This window comes from Schistocerca serialis, chromosome 3 (genome assembly GCF_023864345.2).
Source record: "Schistocerca serialis cubense isolate TAMUIC-IGC-003099 chromosome 3, iqSchSeri2.2, whole genome shotgun sequence".
NCBI lineage: Eukaryota > Metazoa > Arthropoda > Insecta > Orthoptera > Acrididae > Schistocerca > Schistocerca serialis.
In genome coordinates, this window is record NC_064640.1 from 778046504 (window position 1) to 778063896 (window position 17393).

The 17393-nt window shown below is 43.1% G+C and overlaps 1 protein-coding gene across 1 annotated transcript in view; it reads right to left on the reverse strand.

Moving 5' to 3' along the window:
* The window catches only part of LOC126471223 (uncharacterized), a 105279-nt gene that overhangs the window by 42925 nt on the left and 44961 nt on the right, over positions 1-17393 (reverse strand). Inside the window, exons 3-4 of the mRNA XM_050099346.1 lie at positions 12397-12573; positions 7819-8599 (exon numbers count right to left, since the gene is read on the reverse strand). Coding sequence (XP_049955303.1) covers positions 7819-8599; positions 12397-12573 — 958 coding nt within the window. The remainder of the gene's footprint in view (positions 1-7818; positions 8600-12396; positions 12574-17393) is intronic.

Genomic DNA, 17393 nt, shown 5'->3' on the forward strand with positions numbered 1-17393 from the left:
GATGAACACTGTGTAGTAGTTGTAGTAGTAGTAGTAGTAGTAGTAGTAAGTAATTAACAGATAAAATTTTGATTGTGGAACACATGATTTCTGAGAAACGAGTGTTCATTGCAAGTCTTTACTACACATTATTTGTAAGATTTTAGAACTATGTATTCCAGTGGCTTGTGGTAGTGACATTACATCTTCAGCTTTTTGAAGGAAGTACAGAATACTACCAGGATGAAACGAAAGGGCGAAAGAAGAAGAATAGGAACAGAGGGATACTAATTAATTTCTTTCGAGTTTATCGATTGATGTGAAATCTCAGCAATAAAAGTACGCAAAATTTAGTTTTATGAGTAATAGATTTCACGCTCTATCATAATACGATATAAGAGAACGAAAAGTAACACAGTTAGTTGGGTGGAAGTACTTTAAGAAATCCGCTGACAAACTAATATTTTCAGGCAGATGGGACGATGGAGTACAGTCTGTGAGAGTTTGGCTGTGACTAAAGGTGAAACATCGATAGCCAAAGGAAGTTAATCAACACTACAAGGACTTTCAACTATTGCCGACGACAATACAATCGACAGTGAAAATTTCCGTCTAAATTAATTCTGGGAATAAGACTCGAAAAGAAATTTCGAGGCGCTACAGGTTGTACAGCAAGACTTTGTATTAATCACCAAACCTTGACGAAGTTGCAGAAGTGAGGTATCTTCTACCGGACGTCAGATAAGGAAGCAAGAAGGAACAAGCCCAGCCTAAGAACTAAATGACATACTTGTAGAAAAACACACATTTGAAAAATCATATTCCATAAAGAACAGCTATGAATTTATTATCAGTTTGAAAGATTTGACAGTACCACCTTAAGCTAAGCTTCTGTCCCTAGATATTTTAAACCTTTACTGCAATATACCTGTAGCTGAAACAGTTGAGATAAGTATTAACCTATTGAGAAACAAGACAATGAGCAAACCAGAAATCATGGAACTTACAGATATACTTAATTTAGTACTCTCACATAATTACTTCTCTTTTAACAATAAAATTTACAAGCAGGACCAAGGACTAGCTATGGGAACCACATGGAAGTGGCCTAATAGCTGAAATATTTATCAATCATATAGAAAATAAAATACTGACACTAAACGATAACATCACAAGCAAAGTTAAATTCTATAAGAGATGTGTAGATGACACCCTCATTCTACACTCCTGGAAATGGAAAAAAGAACACATTGACACCGGTGTGTCAGACCCACCATACTTGCTCCGGACACTGCGAGAGGGCTGTACAAGCAATGATCACACGCACGGCACAGCGGACACACCAGGAACCGCGGTGTTGGCCGTCGAATGGCGCTAGCTGCGCAGCATTTGTGCACCGCCGCCGTCAGTGTCAGCCAGTTTGCCGTGGCATACGGAGCTCCATCGCAGTCTAACACTGGTAGCATGCCGCGACAGCGTGGACGTGAACCGTATGTGCAGTTGACGGACTTTGAGCGAGGGCGTATAGTGGGCATGCGGGAGGCCGGGTGGACGTACCGCCGAATTGCTCAACACGTGGGGCATGAGGTCTCCACAGTACATCGATGTTGTCGCCAGTGGTCGGCGGAAGGTGCACGTGCCCGTCGACCTGGGACCGGACCGCAGCGACGCACGGATGCACGCCAAGACCGTAGGATCCTACGCAGTGCCGTAGGGGACCGCACCGCCACTTCCCAGCAAATTAGGGACACTGTTGCTCCTGGGTTATCGGCGAGGACGATTCGCAACCGTCTCCATGAAGCTGGGCTACGGTCCCGCACACCGTTAGGCCGTCTTCCGCTCACGCCCCAACATCGTGCAGCCCGCCTCCAGTGGTGTCGCGACAGGCGTGAATGGAGGGACGAATGGAGACGTGTCGTCTTCAGCGATGAGAGTCGCTTCTGCCTTGGTGCCAATGATGGTCGTATGCGTGTTTGGCGCCGTGCAGGTGAGCGCCGCAATCAGGACTGCATACGACCGAGGCACACAGGGCCAACACCCGGCATCATGGTGTGGGGAGCGATCTCCTACACTGGCCGTACACCACTGGTGATCGTCGAGGGGACACTGAATAGTGCACGGTACATCCAAACCGTCATCGAACCCATCGTTCTACCATTCCTAGACCGGCAAGGGAACTTGCTGTTCCAACAGGACAATGCACGTCCGCATGTATCCCGTGCCACCCAACGTGCTCTAGAAGGTGTAAGTCAACTACCCTGGCCAGCAAGATCTCCGGATCTGTCCCCCATTGAGCATGTTTGGGACTGGATGAAGCGTCGTCTCACGCGGTCTGCACGTCCAGCACGAACGCTGGTCCAACTGAGGCGCCAGGTGGAAATGGCATGGCAAGCCGTTCCACAGGACTACATCCAGCATCTCTACGATCGTCTCCATGGGAGAATAGCAGCCTGCATTGCTGCGAAAGGTGGATATACACTGTACTAGTGCCGACATTGTGCATGCTCTGTTGCCTGTGTGTATGTGCCTGTGGTTCTGTCAGTGTGATCATGTGATGTATCTGACCCCAGGAATGTGTCAATAAAGTTTCCCCTTCCTGGGACAATGAATTCACGGTGTTCTTATTTCAATTTCCAGGAGTGTATTTTATGGCACAGAGGATGAAGTAACAAACCTTTTTAACAAATTCAATAGCATACATAAAAATATTCAATTCACCCTTGGACAGGAAGAGAACACCACCATACCTTTTCTTGATATAAACATATCGAAACAGAACCAAAAGGTAGCTTTCAATGATTATAGAAAACCTACTGGCACCGACACCATTACACCAAACTCCTCTACATATCCCTCCTCCCACAAAAAGCTGCTTGTAGATCAATGCTGTACAGAGCACATAAATTTCCACTTCAACATACAGAACTCCAACAAGAAATAGAACCCATAACATATACCGCAACAAACAATGGGTATGATCCTTCTCTTAATTAATACCATGTCACAACAGATAAAAAATAAACTGAACAAATAACATCTAACTACACTCACAACTGACCGTACCCCAGCAGTCAAATATGTAAAAATGCCATATCTTGGAATAGTATCTGACAAATTAGCAAGACTATTCAAAAACACAAATGCAAAAACCAGCTTCAGCACCAGCAACAACCTAAGCGGGAAGCTTATTCACAATATAAAACCACCAGATACAAGTCTTGATGCATCTGACATTTAGGAAATCACCTGCAGCTAATGTAATAAATATTATATCTGCCAAACAGGCAGAAATTTCAGAACGCGATTCAACAAACGTTTAGACTGCTACAGGCTCGATAAATAAATTAGCAGTAACCACTCAGATTAAAGACACAAGCCACCCTTTGAAAATCGAAGACGACCTCGAAATTTTACACAAAATAGGAAAAGTAAAAGAAAGGATATCATATAAGAAATGGAAATTTTCATACATAATACAAAGCATGGATATAAAATTCTTAATGAGATAATCGAATTCAAAGACTCAAGTTCTTCAACAGTCTTAAGCCATTTCCAGCAACAGATTGAAGATGTGTAGATGTAAATAAATGACTACAAATCTGTCAGTACAAAGAATATCGATACAAAACCTCTATAACCGACTCTGACTCACATGCTACAAGGCCGCGATCTTGTGTTATGTGCATAATGTTTACATGTATGTCGAAGCAATTTGTGCAGTGAATTACTTTGGAAATCAGAGAAAATACAATGTGCAATAGTGTAATATTAATCAACAGCTCGGCCATTACACCAGTGATGCAAATGAAGCTGCAAGGTGATGAAATCGTAAGTGATCAACTGTCATTCAAAAGCCTTTCACGCTAGTTTCGTAACTCACAATTGATGCAAAACTATCTGTATCCTATAAATACACAGTCAACCACAAGGAAGAAAATCAGCAGAAGACATCAATGACTTCGATTTCTGGCCATCCACTGGCCCCCTCCTCTCCCCCCAAATGCCACACCAACCGCTACAGTAACACAATGGACAAAGAGTTCTGGATTAGTCCTAGTTTACGACGGTTTATTTTTAAGTAACATTTCTCTGTATGTATGTATAAACGCCTGAAGATGAAAAGAACATGTTCGAAATGCGTTGTATTAATCATAAAACAAAAAATAAAGTGACTGGTAACAGAAATTACAAATAATTATCCCACACAGTCACGGCTCATAAACATTGCCACTATAGCCGAGAATAATTAGGAACAATCTTAGTAACTTACTGCAGTACTCGTATTCAACGGATGCTATTGCACAGTGTACCACATTGTCTTTAACATTAGCGACGCGAGCTGTTTTAGCGAATCTGAATACAAAGTAATTTTTTTAAAAAGAACAAGAATCTTGTCTTTGATTTGGTTTTCCCTGCAGATTCATTCTTAATTACACTGTCTAATCCGCAGTGTCTTCAGGAACTGGACCCTGGTGGTTTTCATCTGGTAAAGAGGTGTTTACAGGCGTGGTCAGTAAGTTACGAGGTCATTGTTACGAGAGCCTTAGCATACTGTTGCTCATGTTTGACACTACCAGGATCAAGAGTCACCTGCGTTAAGGCTACTAGTGAGAGAATATCCAATGTACTAAGACACTTCATGAACAATTCAAGTACACTATCTGATCAAAAGCACCAGGACATTAATATGGAGTGTAACGACCGTTTCCTTTATACTGTCTTGAACTCTGCTGGGGTCACTTTCAGTGAGGTGTGGAAGTCCAGAGGAGTGGCAGCTCCCTTAAAATATGAAATCTTAATAGGATTAGCGACCTCAAGGCAGTTGCTGCTAGGCTGAATACCCTAACACTCACAACCATCAAAAAGAAACGCGAAAGACATCTACTTCCAAAAGCTGATTAAAACTGATTAAAAATGCTTTTAACGCCTTTGTAAGAGACAGTCTCTACTCCTTCCGATCTGGTCACGTAAGCGTAGAAACGATGTGGAATGATTTTAAAGTGTCGACGGCAGTTGAGAGATTTGTACCATATGAATTAATAAGCGATGGTACTGATCCTCATGGTACACAAAACGGGTCAGATCGTTGTTGCAGAAGCAACGAAAGACAGATTTTTACCACATGAATTAATAGGCGATGGTACTGATCCCCATGGTACACAAAACGGGTCAGATCGCTGTTGCAGAAGCAACGAAAGAACCATGTCAAATTTAAAAGAACGCAAAATCCCTAAGATTGGCAAAGTTTAGCAGAAGTTCGAAATAAACCGCGTACTTCAATGCGAGATGCTTTTAATAAATTCCACGACGAAACTGTCTCGAAATCTGGCTGAAAACCCAAAGAGATTCTGGTCATACGTAAATCACATCAGTGGCAAGACGCAGTCAATACCTTCACTGCGCTGTGACAACGGTGACGTCACTGATGAAGTGCCACTAAAGCAGAGTTATTAAACATGGTTTTATGAAACTCCTTCACCAAAGAAGACGAAGTTAATATTCCTGAATTCCAATCGAGACCAACTGCCAAGATGAGAAATATAGAAGTAGACATCCTCGGTGTAGCAAAGCAGCTTAAATCACTTAATAAAGGCAAGGCCTTCGGTCCAGATTGTATACCAGTCAGGTTCCTCTCACAGTATGCTGACGCAATAGCTCCATATTTACCAATTGTATACAGCTGCTCGCTCACAGAAAGTTCCGTACCTAAAGACTAGAAAATTGCTCAAGTCACACCAATACACAAAAAGGGAAATAGGAGTAATCCGCTGAATTACAGGCCCATATCACTAACGTCGATTTGCAGTAGGGTTTTGGAACATACAATGTATTTGGACATTATGAATTACCTTGAAGAAAACAACTAGCTCTTTATGCTCATGAAGTAATGAGTGCTATCGACAGGGGATGTCAAATTGATTCCATATAGTTTAGGTTTCCAGAAAGCTTTAGACACCGTTCCTCACAAGCGTCTTCTAACCAAACTGCGTGCCTATGGAATATCGCCTCAGTTGTGCGACTGGATTCGTGATTTACTGTCAGAATGGTCACAGTTCGTAGTAATAGACGGAAAGTCAGCGAGTAAAACAGAAGTAATATCCGGTGTCCCCAAGGAAGTGTTATAGGCCCTCTATTGTTCCTGATCTATATTAACGACATAGAAGACAATCTGAGTAAACCTCTTAGATAATTTGTAGATGATGCTGTCATTTACCGTCTTGTAAACTCATCAGATGACCAAAAAGAATTTCAAAATGATTTAGTTAAGATATCTGTGTGGTGAGAAAAGTAGCAATTGACCCTTAATAAAGGAAAGTGTGAAGTTATTTACATGACTACTAATAGAAATCCGCTAAATCTCGATTACGCGATAGGTCACACAAATCTGAAGGCTAAATACGTGGGATTACGATTACAAATAACCTAAACTGGAACTATCACATAGACAATGTTGTGGGTAGAGTAAACCAAAGACTGCGATTCATTGGCAGAACACTTAGAAGGTGCAACAGATCTACTAAAGGTTCTTTTTTTTTTGGGGGGGGGGGGGGGAGGAGACCAGACAGCGAGGTCATCGGTCTCATCGGATTAGGGAAGGACGGGGAAGGAAGTAGGCAGTGCCCTTTGAAAGGAACCATCCCGGCATTTGCCTGGAGCGATTTAGGGAAATCACGGAAAACCTAAATCAGGATGCGGGATTGAACCGTCGTCCTCCCGAATGCGAGTCCAGTGTGTAACGACTGCGCCACCTCACTCGGTTCTACTACAGAGACTGCTTACACCCCAGTTGTCGGCCCTATTCTGGAGTATTGCTGTGCGGTGTGGGATCCGAATCATGTGGGACTAGCGGATGACATCGAAAATGTTCAAAGTAGGGAAGTTAGTACCACAGACAAGATACGCGAATTGGAGTGTCAATCATTAAAACAAAGGCGTTTTTCGTTGCGACGGGATTTTCTCATGAAATTTCAATCACCAGTTTTCTCCTCCGATTGCGAAAACATTCTGTTGGCACCCACCTACATAGAGAGAAATTATCATCACTATAAAATAAGAGAAATAAGGACTCGCACAGTAAAATTTAATTGCTCGTTTCTACTTCACATTGACATCAGGAACTGTCGACTTTGGCAGCTTCAGATGTGTTGGCAAGTCCACACCTTTTATATTGGAGGGTCCGCCCCCTCGTGACTTCTCGCGGACAGTTCTGCGTAACATATAGCTACTTGAATACTTTTGACCTGATAGTGTTTATGTTTTGTATAATTTCGTTAGAATGTACTAATAAAAATTTTGTGGGTTGTATAGAAAATCCTATAGAACGCATCTAGGTCGCTACCAGGCACCACCACCGTGTATGCATCAGCGCATCAGGGATTCCATGCGACGGAGGGTGGATGCATGTATCCTCGCTAACGGAGGACATTTTGAACATTTACTGTAACAAAGTGTTTGAAGTCACGCTGGTACATTCTGTTGCTGTTTGTTTCCATTCCATGATTAATGTGATTTGAAGAGAAGTAATAAAATGAGCTCTAACAAGGAAACTAAGCGTTTCCGGACACATGTCCACATAACATATATTCTTTCTTTGTGTGTGAGGAATGTTTCCTGAAAGTTTGGCCGTACCTTTTTGTAATTCCTTGTATACTAATAAAATATTGCTCAGGGAAATGGTCAGACTAAGGAAAGTAGGAAAACAAAACAAGAAACTTCCTCTTACTGGGGAGAGGATGATACACGGACCCAAAGCTTATGGAATTATTTAAGTAAGGGACGAGCAAAAAAAAAAAAAATTACATTTAATTAGGATATAGAGCTGTGAATGAAGCCACTTACTTTCAGCAGTTCTTCGGACGAAGTTGTTAGCCGAGAGTCCTGACATGATGACCTTTAAAGGAGAGCGGGCTTCATCCTGCGCGATGGCTTGCTCAATGCGGTTTTTCTCGTCCATGGCATCCAACCGTAGTGAGTCTTCGAGCATGGAGCCTAGCTTCATATCTGCAGCTGCTCTCCCTCTCTTTATCATCGTATCAATTTTGTCCGACATAGCTGTTTCAGACATAGCACTCTGCTCTGGCGTTAATATGTTGTCCTTCGACCAAGTATCCTGATTCGATGGCATATTACTGGCCATGGGCATTTTTTCTTTTGTCGGCGTTTCCATTTCATGGTCCTTTTCGTTCACGTTTTTAACTGGCCCCGTCACATCCATTTGTGACATCATTGAATCTTTCTTCGTTTCCTCTTTAACTGGCTCTGCATTTCCCACCGCCATCATAGGTGTTTCGTGCAATTTGTGTGGATTACTGTCTTCCGCGCTTGCCTCTGTATTTGTCTTATTAGACTCCGATTCATTCTCTTTTTTCTTCGAAGGCTTGTTTCCTTCCATATTCTCTTCGGTTTCCATGGGATTCTTCATTTCATCTCCTTTTCCCTTGTCCACTTCCATCACGTCTTCATTTGGCATTGTGGTTGGTTGGTCTGCAATTCTCTCTACGTTTTTGACTTCGGTCAAATAGTATTTCTTTAAAACCTGGCTGTACGCGTCGTTTATTGTGAAGTTCCTGTACACATATAACCACGATCTGAGACCTTGGTTCTTAGCACCATCGTCCATCTAAAAAAGAAATAAAAATAACGTTAAAAACATACAGTAACAAAAATCTATTTACTTTCATTAAAAGATATTGCTACAGAGACGAAGTAAGTATGCGTATTATATATATATTTTTTCTATTTTTTTGGACAACGTGGACATTTTTGTCATGTAAGAGCGCGTTTTAGTTAAGTCTGGTAACAAAATGTTATCAACTGAAGTGTTGTTATAAACGTAAAATGGGACTTCCATTTTAGACTTCGATAATGTTTGTAAGTTATTGTTCACGAGGAATAGAAGTATCGGCTGCACCTTTCTCTCCAACGAAGAATTAATGTAACATGTGTGAAAGCAGATTTTTACTGTGTCTACTCTTAACGCTATTGAAAATTGGATCTATCCCACCAATTTTTAAAAACTTACTGCGTTCAGTTAGTTTAAGAGGTAATAATTATGAATGATGGTAAGTGAGCTTCAAATGGGGGGAAGACGTCAAAGATTGTTACTATCTACTACAATTATTAGCTGACGCTGTACCACTTAGATTTAAGTTCAGTTTGGAAAAAAATCTCACAGTATATGTTAACGGTCTAATTATAATGTGTGATAACTTACTTCATTTGGTATAATTTAGACTGCGTAACACATTAGTCTTACTTCATAATCAGACAATAATGAAAGTTTTCTCACAGAAAATCCAGTATTAAAAGTTTTTCTTATGATAAGGGCATTTTAATCTCTTCCTCAGTAAGCTAAAAGTAAAACATGTAGCTAGCTGATCAGTGGACACAAAAGGGTGAGTCAGCCATTCCGTCAACACATTAAGACCTCCAAACAATGGGCTCTTAAGCTTGCGTTCACAAAACCTGAAAGCGTTGCTACACTTGTCTGAAACAGAAGGCAAGTTACACGATATGAAATGCAGTCATTTAAAATACGACACTTAGTGATTCATAGGCCTCAAGCGACACAGACTTCGTGGTTTCTCTCGACGGAGGATGAAGCAGTGTGTCTGTAGATTAGCACCGGACATCTACACGATATTTCACTATATGTCTGACAAGATGGAAGGTTTCTAGAATGAAATTTTCACTCTACAGCGGAGTGTGCGCTGATATGAAACTTCCTGGCAGATTGAAACTGTGTGCCGGACCGAGACTCGAACTCGGGACCTTTGCCTTTTGCGGTAGAGCACTTGCCCGCGAAAGCCAAAGGTCCCGAGTTCGAGTGTAGGTCCGGCACACAGTTTCAATCTGCCAGGAAGTTTCAAGATGGAAGGTTTTATTGGTATTAAATGCAATATACATTACGAAACTTAGGTGCCTATCTCTGTCCCATTCATTTGCTCGAAACGCCAATATTTTCATCTTTTGAAGACCACCACATATCCTTGTCCAGAGTAATGTCAAGTAACGCAGTATTCAAAACTAATGTACATCCTGATACACACTATATTTCGTGTTTTTAATTTATTTCCTCAGCCTCTTCATCGTCTTGATTTTACACAGAAATTTCTTAATTTGGATTATATTTCAGGGAATGTTTCTCAATTTAAAATTTGAGAGTAGTAATTGGCCAAAATAATGTCTTATCAGAATATCGATGTATGGGGATGGTCGACGTTGAGTAAATTTCAAAATTATAAAGCTGAATGTTCTACGATGCAACTAGTATGAGGGTGCGCTAAATAGTGATGCCATCTACTATTTGCGTGAAAAAGCTTTTTGAATCAAACAAGTGCTAAGAACTTCTGCATCCTCGTTATTCATGTCTGCACGTTTCCAGTCCTTTGCCGCTAGAGGGCCCCGAATTGTAGCCTCTAACATGGCGGTTTGCAATTTAACTACGTCGGTGCGCGAGAAACAGCGTACTGTAATAGAGTTTCGAAAAGTTGCTCCACATCCGGGCACCCTCTCCCTCGGCATGACAGAGACAGACAACACACGTGCGCTGCCAACAGTCCGAAACCTCGGGCTCATTTTCATCGATAATCCTCCATACAATTCCGAATTGGCCTCATCCGATTTTCATCTGTTTCCCAAACTTAAAGAACAGTTTCGAGGACGTGACTTTGATAGTGTTGCAGCGGAGAAAGCGGAGGCGAGATTTTGGCTCTGTCAACACGGCCAAACATTTTACAGTGACGGTATTAACAAATTAACACGTGAAGAATAAAGATGTAGAATGTTAATAATGTCTTATTTTAACAGCATCAACAGTTTTGACAAAGAAAACGAAGGTATTACTTTTCAGAATGCTCTAGTAACGTAACATTGCTTTAAAACAGAAGCAGCAATTTAATTACTCTAAACCACAGGATGTCATAATAAGCTGACTAATTTTTTATAAATAAGTCGATGGCGGGTACCGATTAGTATTATTTGTGGTCATGGTCAGTATCTGAGTCGGATAGTGTGTAATGATTGCCTCTAACTATCGCAGCGACGGTATTTTTAACTCTTACACCTGACTAACAGAAGCTGCAAGAGAAGTGCGTTGGGTTTTCCCAATCTTGTAGCCAAGGGAAGTATTAACGAAAATTACAGAAAGTTTTTCTTCACTAATCTGAATGTCTACTTCACCAGTGGCATGTGGCGATATATTTTGGTTCTTCTTCTGTAGTGGTCAATCCAAGGATTGGTTTGCAACAGGTACAATGGCAGCTTGTCTCCATTCTGTGCGTCTTTGAGCTGTTCTCTTCATTTCTTTATAGGTGTTACATCCCACATCTTTCACGATTTGATCCATGTACCTCAGTCGTGGTCTTCCTCTTGGTCTTTTTCCCTCGACATATCCTCATATGATTGTGTTCAGGAGTCCTTTATGTCTGAATAGATGGCCTGTAAATTGCACTCTTCTTTTAACAATGAAACTCCAGAAGCTTCTCTTCTCCCCTGTTCTTTCCAGAACCACTTCGTTTGTGACCTTGTCGATACATTTTATTTTGAGCATGCGTCTATAGCACCACATTTCAAAAGAATTTAGCTTCTGGTCTTCCTCTGTCCCGAGAGTCCATGTTTCACACCCATAGCATGCCGCACTCCACACATATGATTTCAAAAATCTTTTCCTGATTTCAAGGCTGATGCTCTTAGATGTTAAGATGTTTTTCTTCTTGTTAAAAGCAGCCTTTGCTTGAGCAATTCTACTTCTCACTTCTGCCTTGCTCCTTCCATCCCTGGTAATATTACTGCCCAGATAAGTAAATTTATCAACTTGTTCAAGCAGTTCATTGCCTACATGAATTTGGACTTTCACTTGATCTTTTTTGTCGCATGCCATTACTTTTGTTTTTGCTTTATTATTTCTCATATTATACTCTTCCCTCATAACTTTATCCATTCTATTCAGTAGGACAACAAGATCTTCTTCACTTTCTGCCAGGACAGCTATATAATCGGCATATCATATCTATTCGTTGGCCATGAATTACTACACCTGTCTGTGAATTTTCCCTTACTTTTTTCAGCGCCACTTCAATGTATAGGTTAAAGATAACAGGGGATAGTGCGCAACTTTGTCGGACACCTTTCCGTATCTGCACCTCTACTTGTTTTATCCGTCCACGGATAACTGCTGTCTCGTTTCTGTACAGGTTTCATATCATTTTTCTATCTTTATAGTCTATTCCTACTTTTTGGTTATCTGGCCAAATAAATCACATTCTCTTTTTAAGGAAATGTTAATTATTTAATGTTTGGATGAAGGAGATCAGATGCATTTGTGTTCAGTGTCGTGACAAAGTTATACTAGTTTGCCTTCGGGATTACGAAATAAAGCAGAAGTGGTTAAAGAATGACCACTACTACGATACTTACGACGGCGTGCAGGGCGGTCTGGTAGGCGCTCCTCGTCAGCTGTCTGTCGTCAGGCAGGCGCAGGGCCCACTCCAGTTGGCGACGCGTCATGCCGGAAGCACCCTCCGCCGCAGCGGCCAGTAGAGTCGCGTAGCCCAGAGGCGAGAAAGCCACGTTCTGATCGCTCTCTGCGTACTCCTACGGCACAGCAGCGTGAAAGATTGTGTGGCAGTCAACATTGTAGACTACACTACCGTCTAAACTCCCAACAGAATGTGGGTGATATGCTAATGAGGGGATATTACAGGCATGTCAGAAGAGAACTAACAACAGGGAAATTTGAAATTTGTGGTAAGGTCCTATGGGACCAAACTGCTGAGGTCATCGGTCCCTAAGCTTACGCACTACTTAATCTAATTTTAACGTACGCTAAGGACAACACAGCCATGCCCGACGGAGGACCCGAACCTCCGACGCGGGGAGACGCGAGGGCCGTGACAAGGCGCCCCGACCGCGCGGCTACCAACAAGGAGTCCGCCCCGGTAGCTGAGTGGTCACCGGCGCGGTAGCTCAGCGTGTTCGGTCAGAGGGTTAGCTGCCCTCTGTAATAAAAAAACTGAGTTAATGGATCAACGACGAACTGAAACGGGTGTCTTGCGACGTCCGCCCCGAGCAGATGAAACGAACGAAAACGAACAAAGTGAGATTTAAAAAAAAGTGGTCAGCGCGACGGAATGTCAATCCTAAGGGCCCGGGTTCGATTCCCGGCTGGGTCGGACATTTTCTTCGCTCAGGGACTGGGTGTTGTGTTGTCTTAATCATAATCATTTCATCCCCATCGACACGCAAGTCGCCGACGTGGCGTCAAATCGAAAGACTTGCACCTGGCGAACGGTCTACCCGACGGGAGGCCCTAGTCACACGAAATTTTTACCAACAAGGAATTAAGTATTTTGGAAGCATTGGTGAATGCTCAAATGTGTATGAAATCTTATGGGACTTAACTGCTAAAGTCATCAGTCGATAAGCTTACACACTACTTAACCTAAATTATCCTAAGGACAAACACACTCATCCATGCCCGAGGAAGAACTCGAACCTCCGCCGGGACCAGCCGTACAGTCCATGACTGCAGCGCCCCAGACCGCTCGGCTAATCCCGCTTTTCGAAGCGTTGGTGACAAAGTCGTTGAAAGCAGAATGGTTTATGTGGGTTCACAGACGTTAGTACAGACTTAGTATCACCGAGAAATTTTTAAATTGTTTTTTCTCTGTATTGTTCTAGTCTATTGTTGGCGTTACTATTTCATATATCCTACTGCTTGTCTACATCTGCATCTACATGGCTACTCTGCGAATCACATTTAAGTGCCTGGTAGAGCGTTCGTCGAACCACCTTCACAATTCTCTATTATTCCAATCTCGTATAGCGCGCGGAAAGAATGAACACCTATATCTTTCCGTACGAGCTCTGATTTCCCTTATTTTATCGTGGTGATCGTTCCACCCTATGTAGGTCGGTGTCAACAAAAGATTTTCACATTCGGAGGAGAAAGTTCGTGACTGGAATTTAGTGAGAAGATTCCGTCGCAACGAAAACGCCTTTCTTTTAATGATTTCCAACCAAAATCCTGTATCATTTCTGTGACACCTTCTCCCATATTTCGCGATAATACAAAACGTGCTGCATTTATTTGAACTTTTTCGATGTACTCCGTCAGTCCTACCTGGTAAGGATCACATACCGCGCAGCAGTATTCTAAAAGAGGACGGACAAGCGTATTTAGGGTCAACTCCACTTTTCGCAAAATTCAGATATTATTTCTAAATCGTTTTGCAGTTTGTTTTGTCTTCTGATGACATTATTAGTCGATAAACGACAGCGTCAACTGCAAACAACCAAATATGGCTGCTCAGATTGTCTCCCAAATCGTTTATACAGGTAAGGAACAGCACATGAACTATAAGGCTACCTTGGGGAACACCTGAAATCACTTCTGTTTTCCTCGATGACTTTCCGTCAATTACTACGAACTGTGACCTCTGTGACAGGAAATCGCAAATCCAGTCACATAACTGAGACGATATTCCATAAGCACGCAATTTTACTACGTGCCACTTGTGTGGTACAGTGTCAAAAGCCTTCCGGAAATCCAGGAATACGGAATCGATCTGAAATCCCTTTGTCAATAGCACTCAGCACTTCATGTGAATAAAGAGCTAGTTGTGTTTGTCTTAATATATTCTTCGGTTCCTTGGCCACGGTAGCAGTTCCCATGATACTAACTTGCTCACCTCGCGTATCCACATTTCTCCTAGACATTTCTAGCTTCATCCCACCTCATTTCATTAAAAAGCGCTTAACAATTTTTGGTGACCAGCTAACGGCATTATCACCGCCAAGTAATCTGTTAGAGAGAGTGGTTGAGATGTTGCCTCAAGTCTGACAATTAACATGGTAAGTACAGAGTTTTCGCATGAATATCTGAACACTTCGAATATGCACGCTGGAACCTAGGGTGACAACTATTTAACTATATGAAACAAACTTAAATTAGTTACAAACCAAACTACGGAGTGCACGTACTTTATTCAACATGTAAACGTCACTACAGATATTCGGATTTACGTTATGACGTGTCCGATATGCCTGCCCTCATTGGCAATGATGGTGTGCAGACGTATATGAAGTTCTATATGACCTGCTGTAGTGCCGGAAAATCGATGCTGTCGGTGACCTGAATGGCTGCTTACAGCTGAGTTATGGTTTTGGCGGTTATTGCTGTACACCTTGCCTTTAATATAGCCACATAAAAAGGAGTCGCTTGTGTTCAGACACGGAGAATATGGCAGCCAATCGAGGTCCATGGCCAGTGACCTCTGGGGACCCCAGAGCCAGAATGCAGTCCCCAAAGTGCTGCTCCAGGACATCAAACACACTCCTGTTTCGATGGAGTAGAGCCCCACCTTCCATGAACCACAGCTCATCGAAATCAGGGTCACTTTGGATAATGGGGATGAAACCATCTTTCAGAACCTTCACGTACCGTTCGGTAGTCACCGTGCCTTCAAGCAATATAGCACCGATTATTCTGTGACATCCGGCCGGGGTGGAAGAGCGGTTCTAGGCGCTTCCGTCTGGAACCGCGAGACCGCTACGGTCGCTGGTTCGAATCCTGCCTCGGGCATGGATGTGTGTGATGTCCTTAGGTTAGTTAGGTTTAAGTAGTTGTAAGTTCTAGGGGACTGATGACCTCAGCAGTTAAGTCCCATAGTGCTTAGAGCCATTTGAGCCATTCTGTGACAGGACACTGCACGCAACACAGTCACCCGTTGAGGGTGAAGAGGCTTCTCGATCGCGAAATGCTGTTTCTCAGTCCCCCAAATGCGCTAATTTTGCTTATTGACGAACCCATCCAAACGAAAGTGGGCCTCTTTGCTAAAGCACACATCAAAGTCCCGTTCGTCAATTCTGTTGGCAAAACAACTGCTGTTCCATGGCCCTGGGGCTTAATGGCTGATGGGTCTGAATTTTGTATGAGAAGAGGTGCAGGTCTCCAACAACAATTCGTAGCAGTGTGTCCCAGTTGTTTCCCACCTGCTGTGCAGCACGTCTGATGGATTTTCTGGGATTGGTTTACACTACGGCGCGTGTGTTCTCCACGTTTTCAGGCGTTTTCACCCTTTTTGGAAGACCGACATTGCCAACACTGTCATAACGAACAGTACCCATTCTCTCAAACTTGCGAATCAAATTCTTGGTTGTTAGCACACTTTGAACGGTTGCCTTCAGCCTTAACTCTGTCGCAAACTTCCTTTGAGCCGCAGTCGGGCTGTTACTGCTCGCATAGTAGGCCTCCACAAGCGCTATACGCTCAGGCACGCTGTACCGTGACATTTTCACATGCATATAGCCGACCACAACAAGGCGCGTGTGCATGCACATAGTAATTCTATTTATGCCCGCAGCCAACTGTGCTGTCTGAACCACCTACCGTAAGCCACTCAAAAGTTATGACGATTTTATTTCATGTAGTCCAATATAAAGATCGTACGCGAGACCTTTTAAGAGAACGAAGGGATTGAATTTGAAGGAAAGAGACTGGCATACTTAGCCTATGCAGACGACATCAGTTTACTCTCTAGGTCTGAAGAGGAGTTGGAGCAAATGACCGAAGCACTAAAGGAGGCAAACAGCAAATTTGGCCTAAACATAAACGAAGCCGAGACAGAGTACCTCGTTATGACGCGTGGTCATTGTCAGACTGCTGGTCATCTACAATCACTGCAGGTTGGAGACCAGTCCTACAAGAGAGTGCATGAATTCAAATACCTAGGGGCACTTTTCACTGAGAACTCGTCATGTGAAGCAGAGATCAGTGCCAGAATACAAGGAGGAAACCGATCTTACCACAGCCTAGCACAACTGCTTCGGTCCAGATATCTCTCCAGACAGCTCAGGATTCGACTGTACAAAACCCTGATCCAGCCTGTTGTTCTATATGGCTGTGAGACATGGAGTATCCGGAAACAGGACTTCAATAAGCTCCTCGTTTTTGAGAGGAAAGTGCTTCGGAAGATCTTCGGTCAGGTTCTGGATGCAGATACAGGGGAATGGAGGTTCAGATACAACCAAGAGCTTGAGGAACTACACTCCTGGAAATGGAAAAAAGAACACATTGACACCGGTGTGTCAGACCCACCATACTTGCTCCGGACACTGCGAGAGGGCTGTACAAGCAATGATTACACGCACGGCACAGCGGACACACCAGGAAACGCGGTGTTGGCCGTCGAATGGCGCTAGCTGCGCAGCATTTGTGCACCGCCGCCGTCAGTGTCAGCCAGTTTGCCGTGGCATACGGAGCTCCATCGCAGTCTTTAACACTGGTAGCATGCCGCGACAGCGTGGACGTGAACCGTATGTGCAGTTGACGGACTTTGAGCGAGGGCGTATAGTGGGCATGCGGGAGGCCGGGTGGACGTACCGCCGAATTGCTCAACACGTGGGGCGTGAAG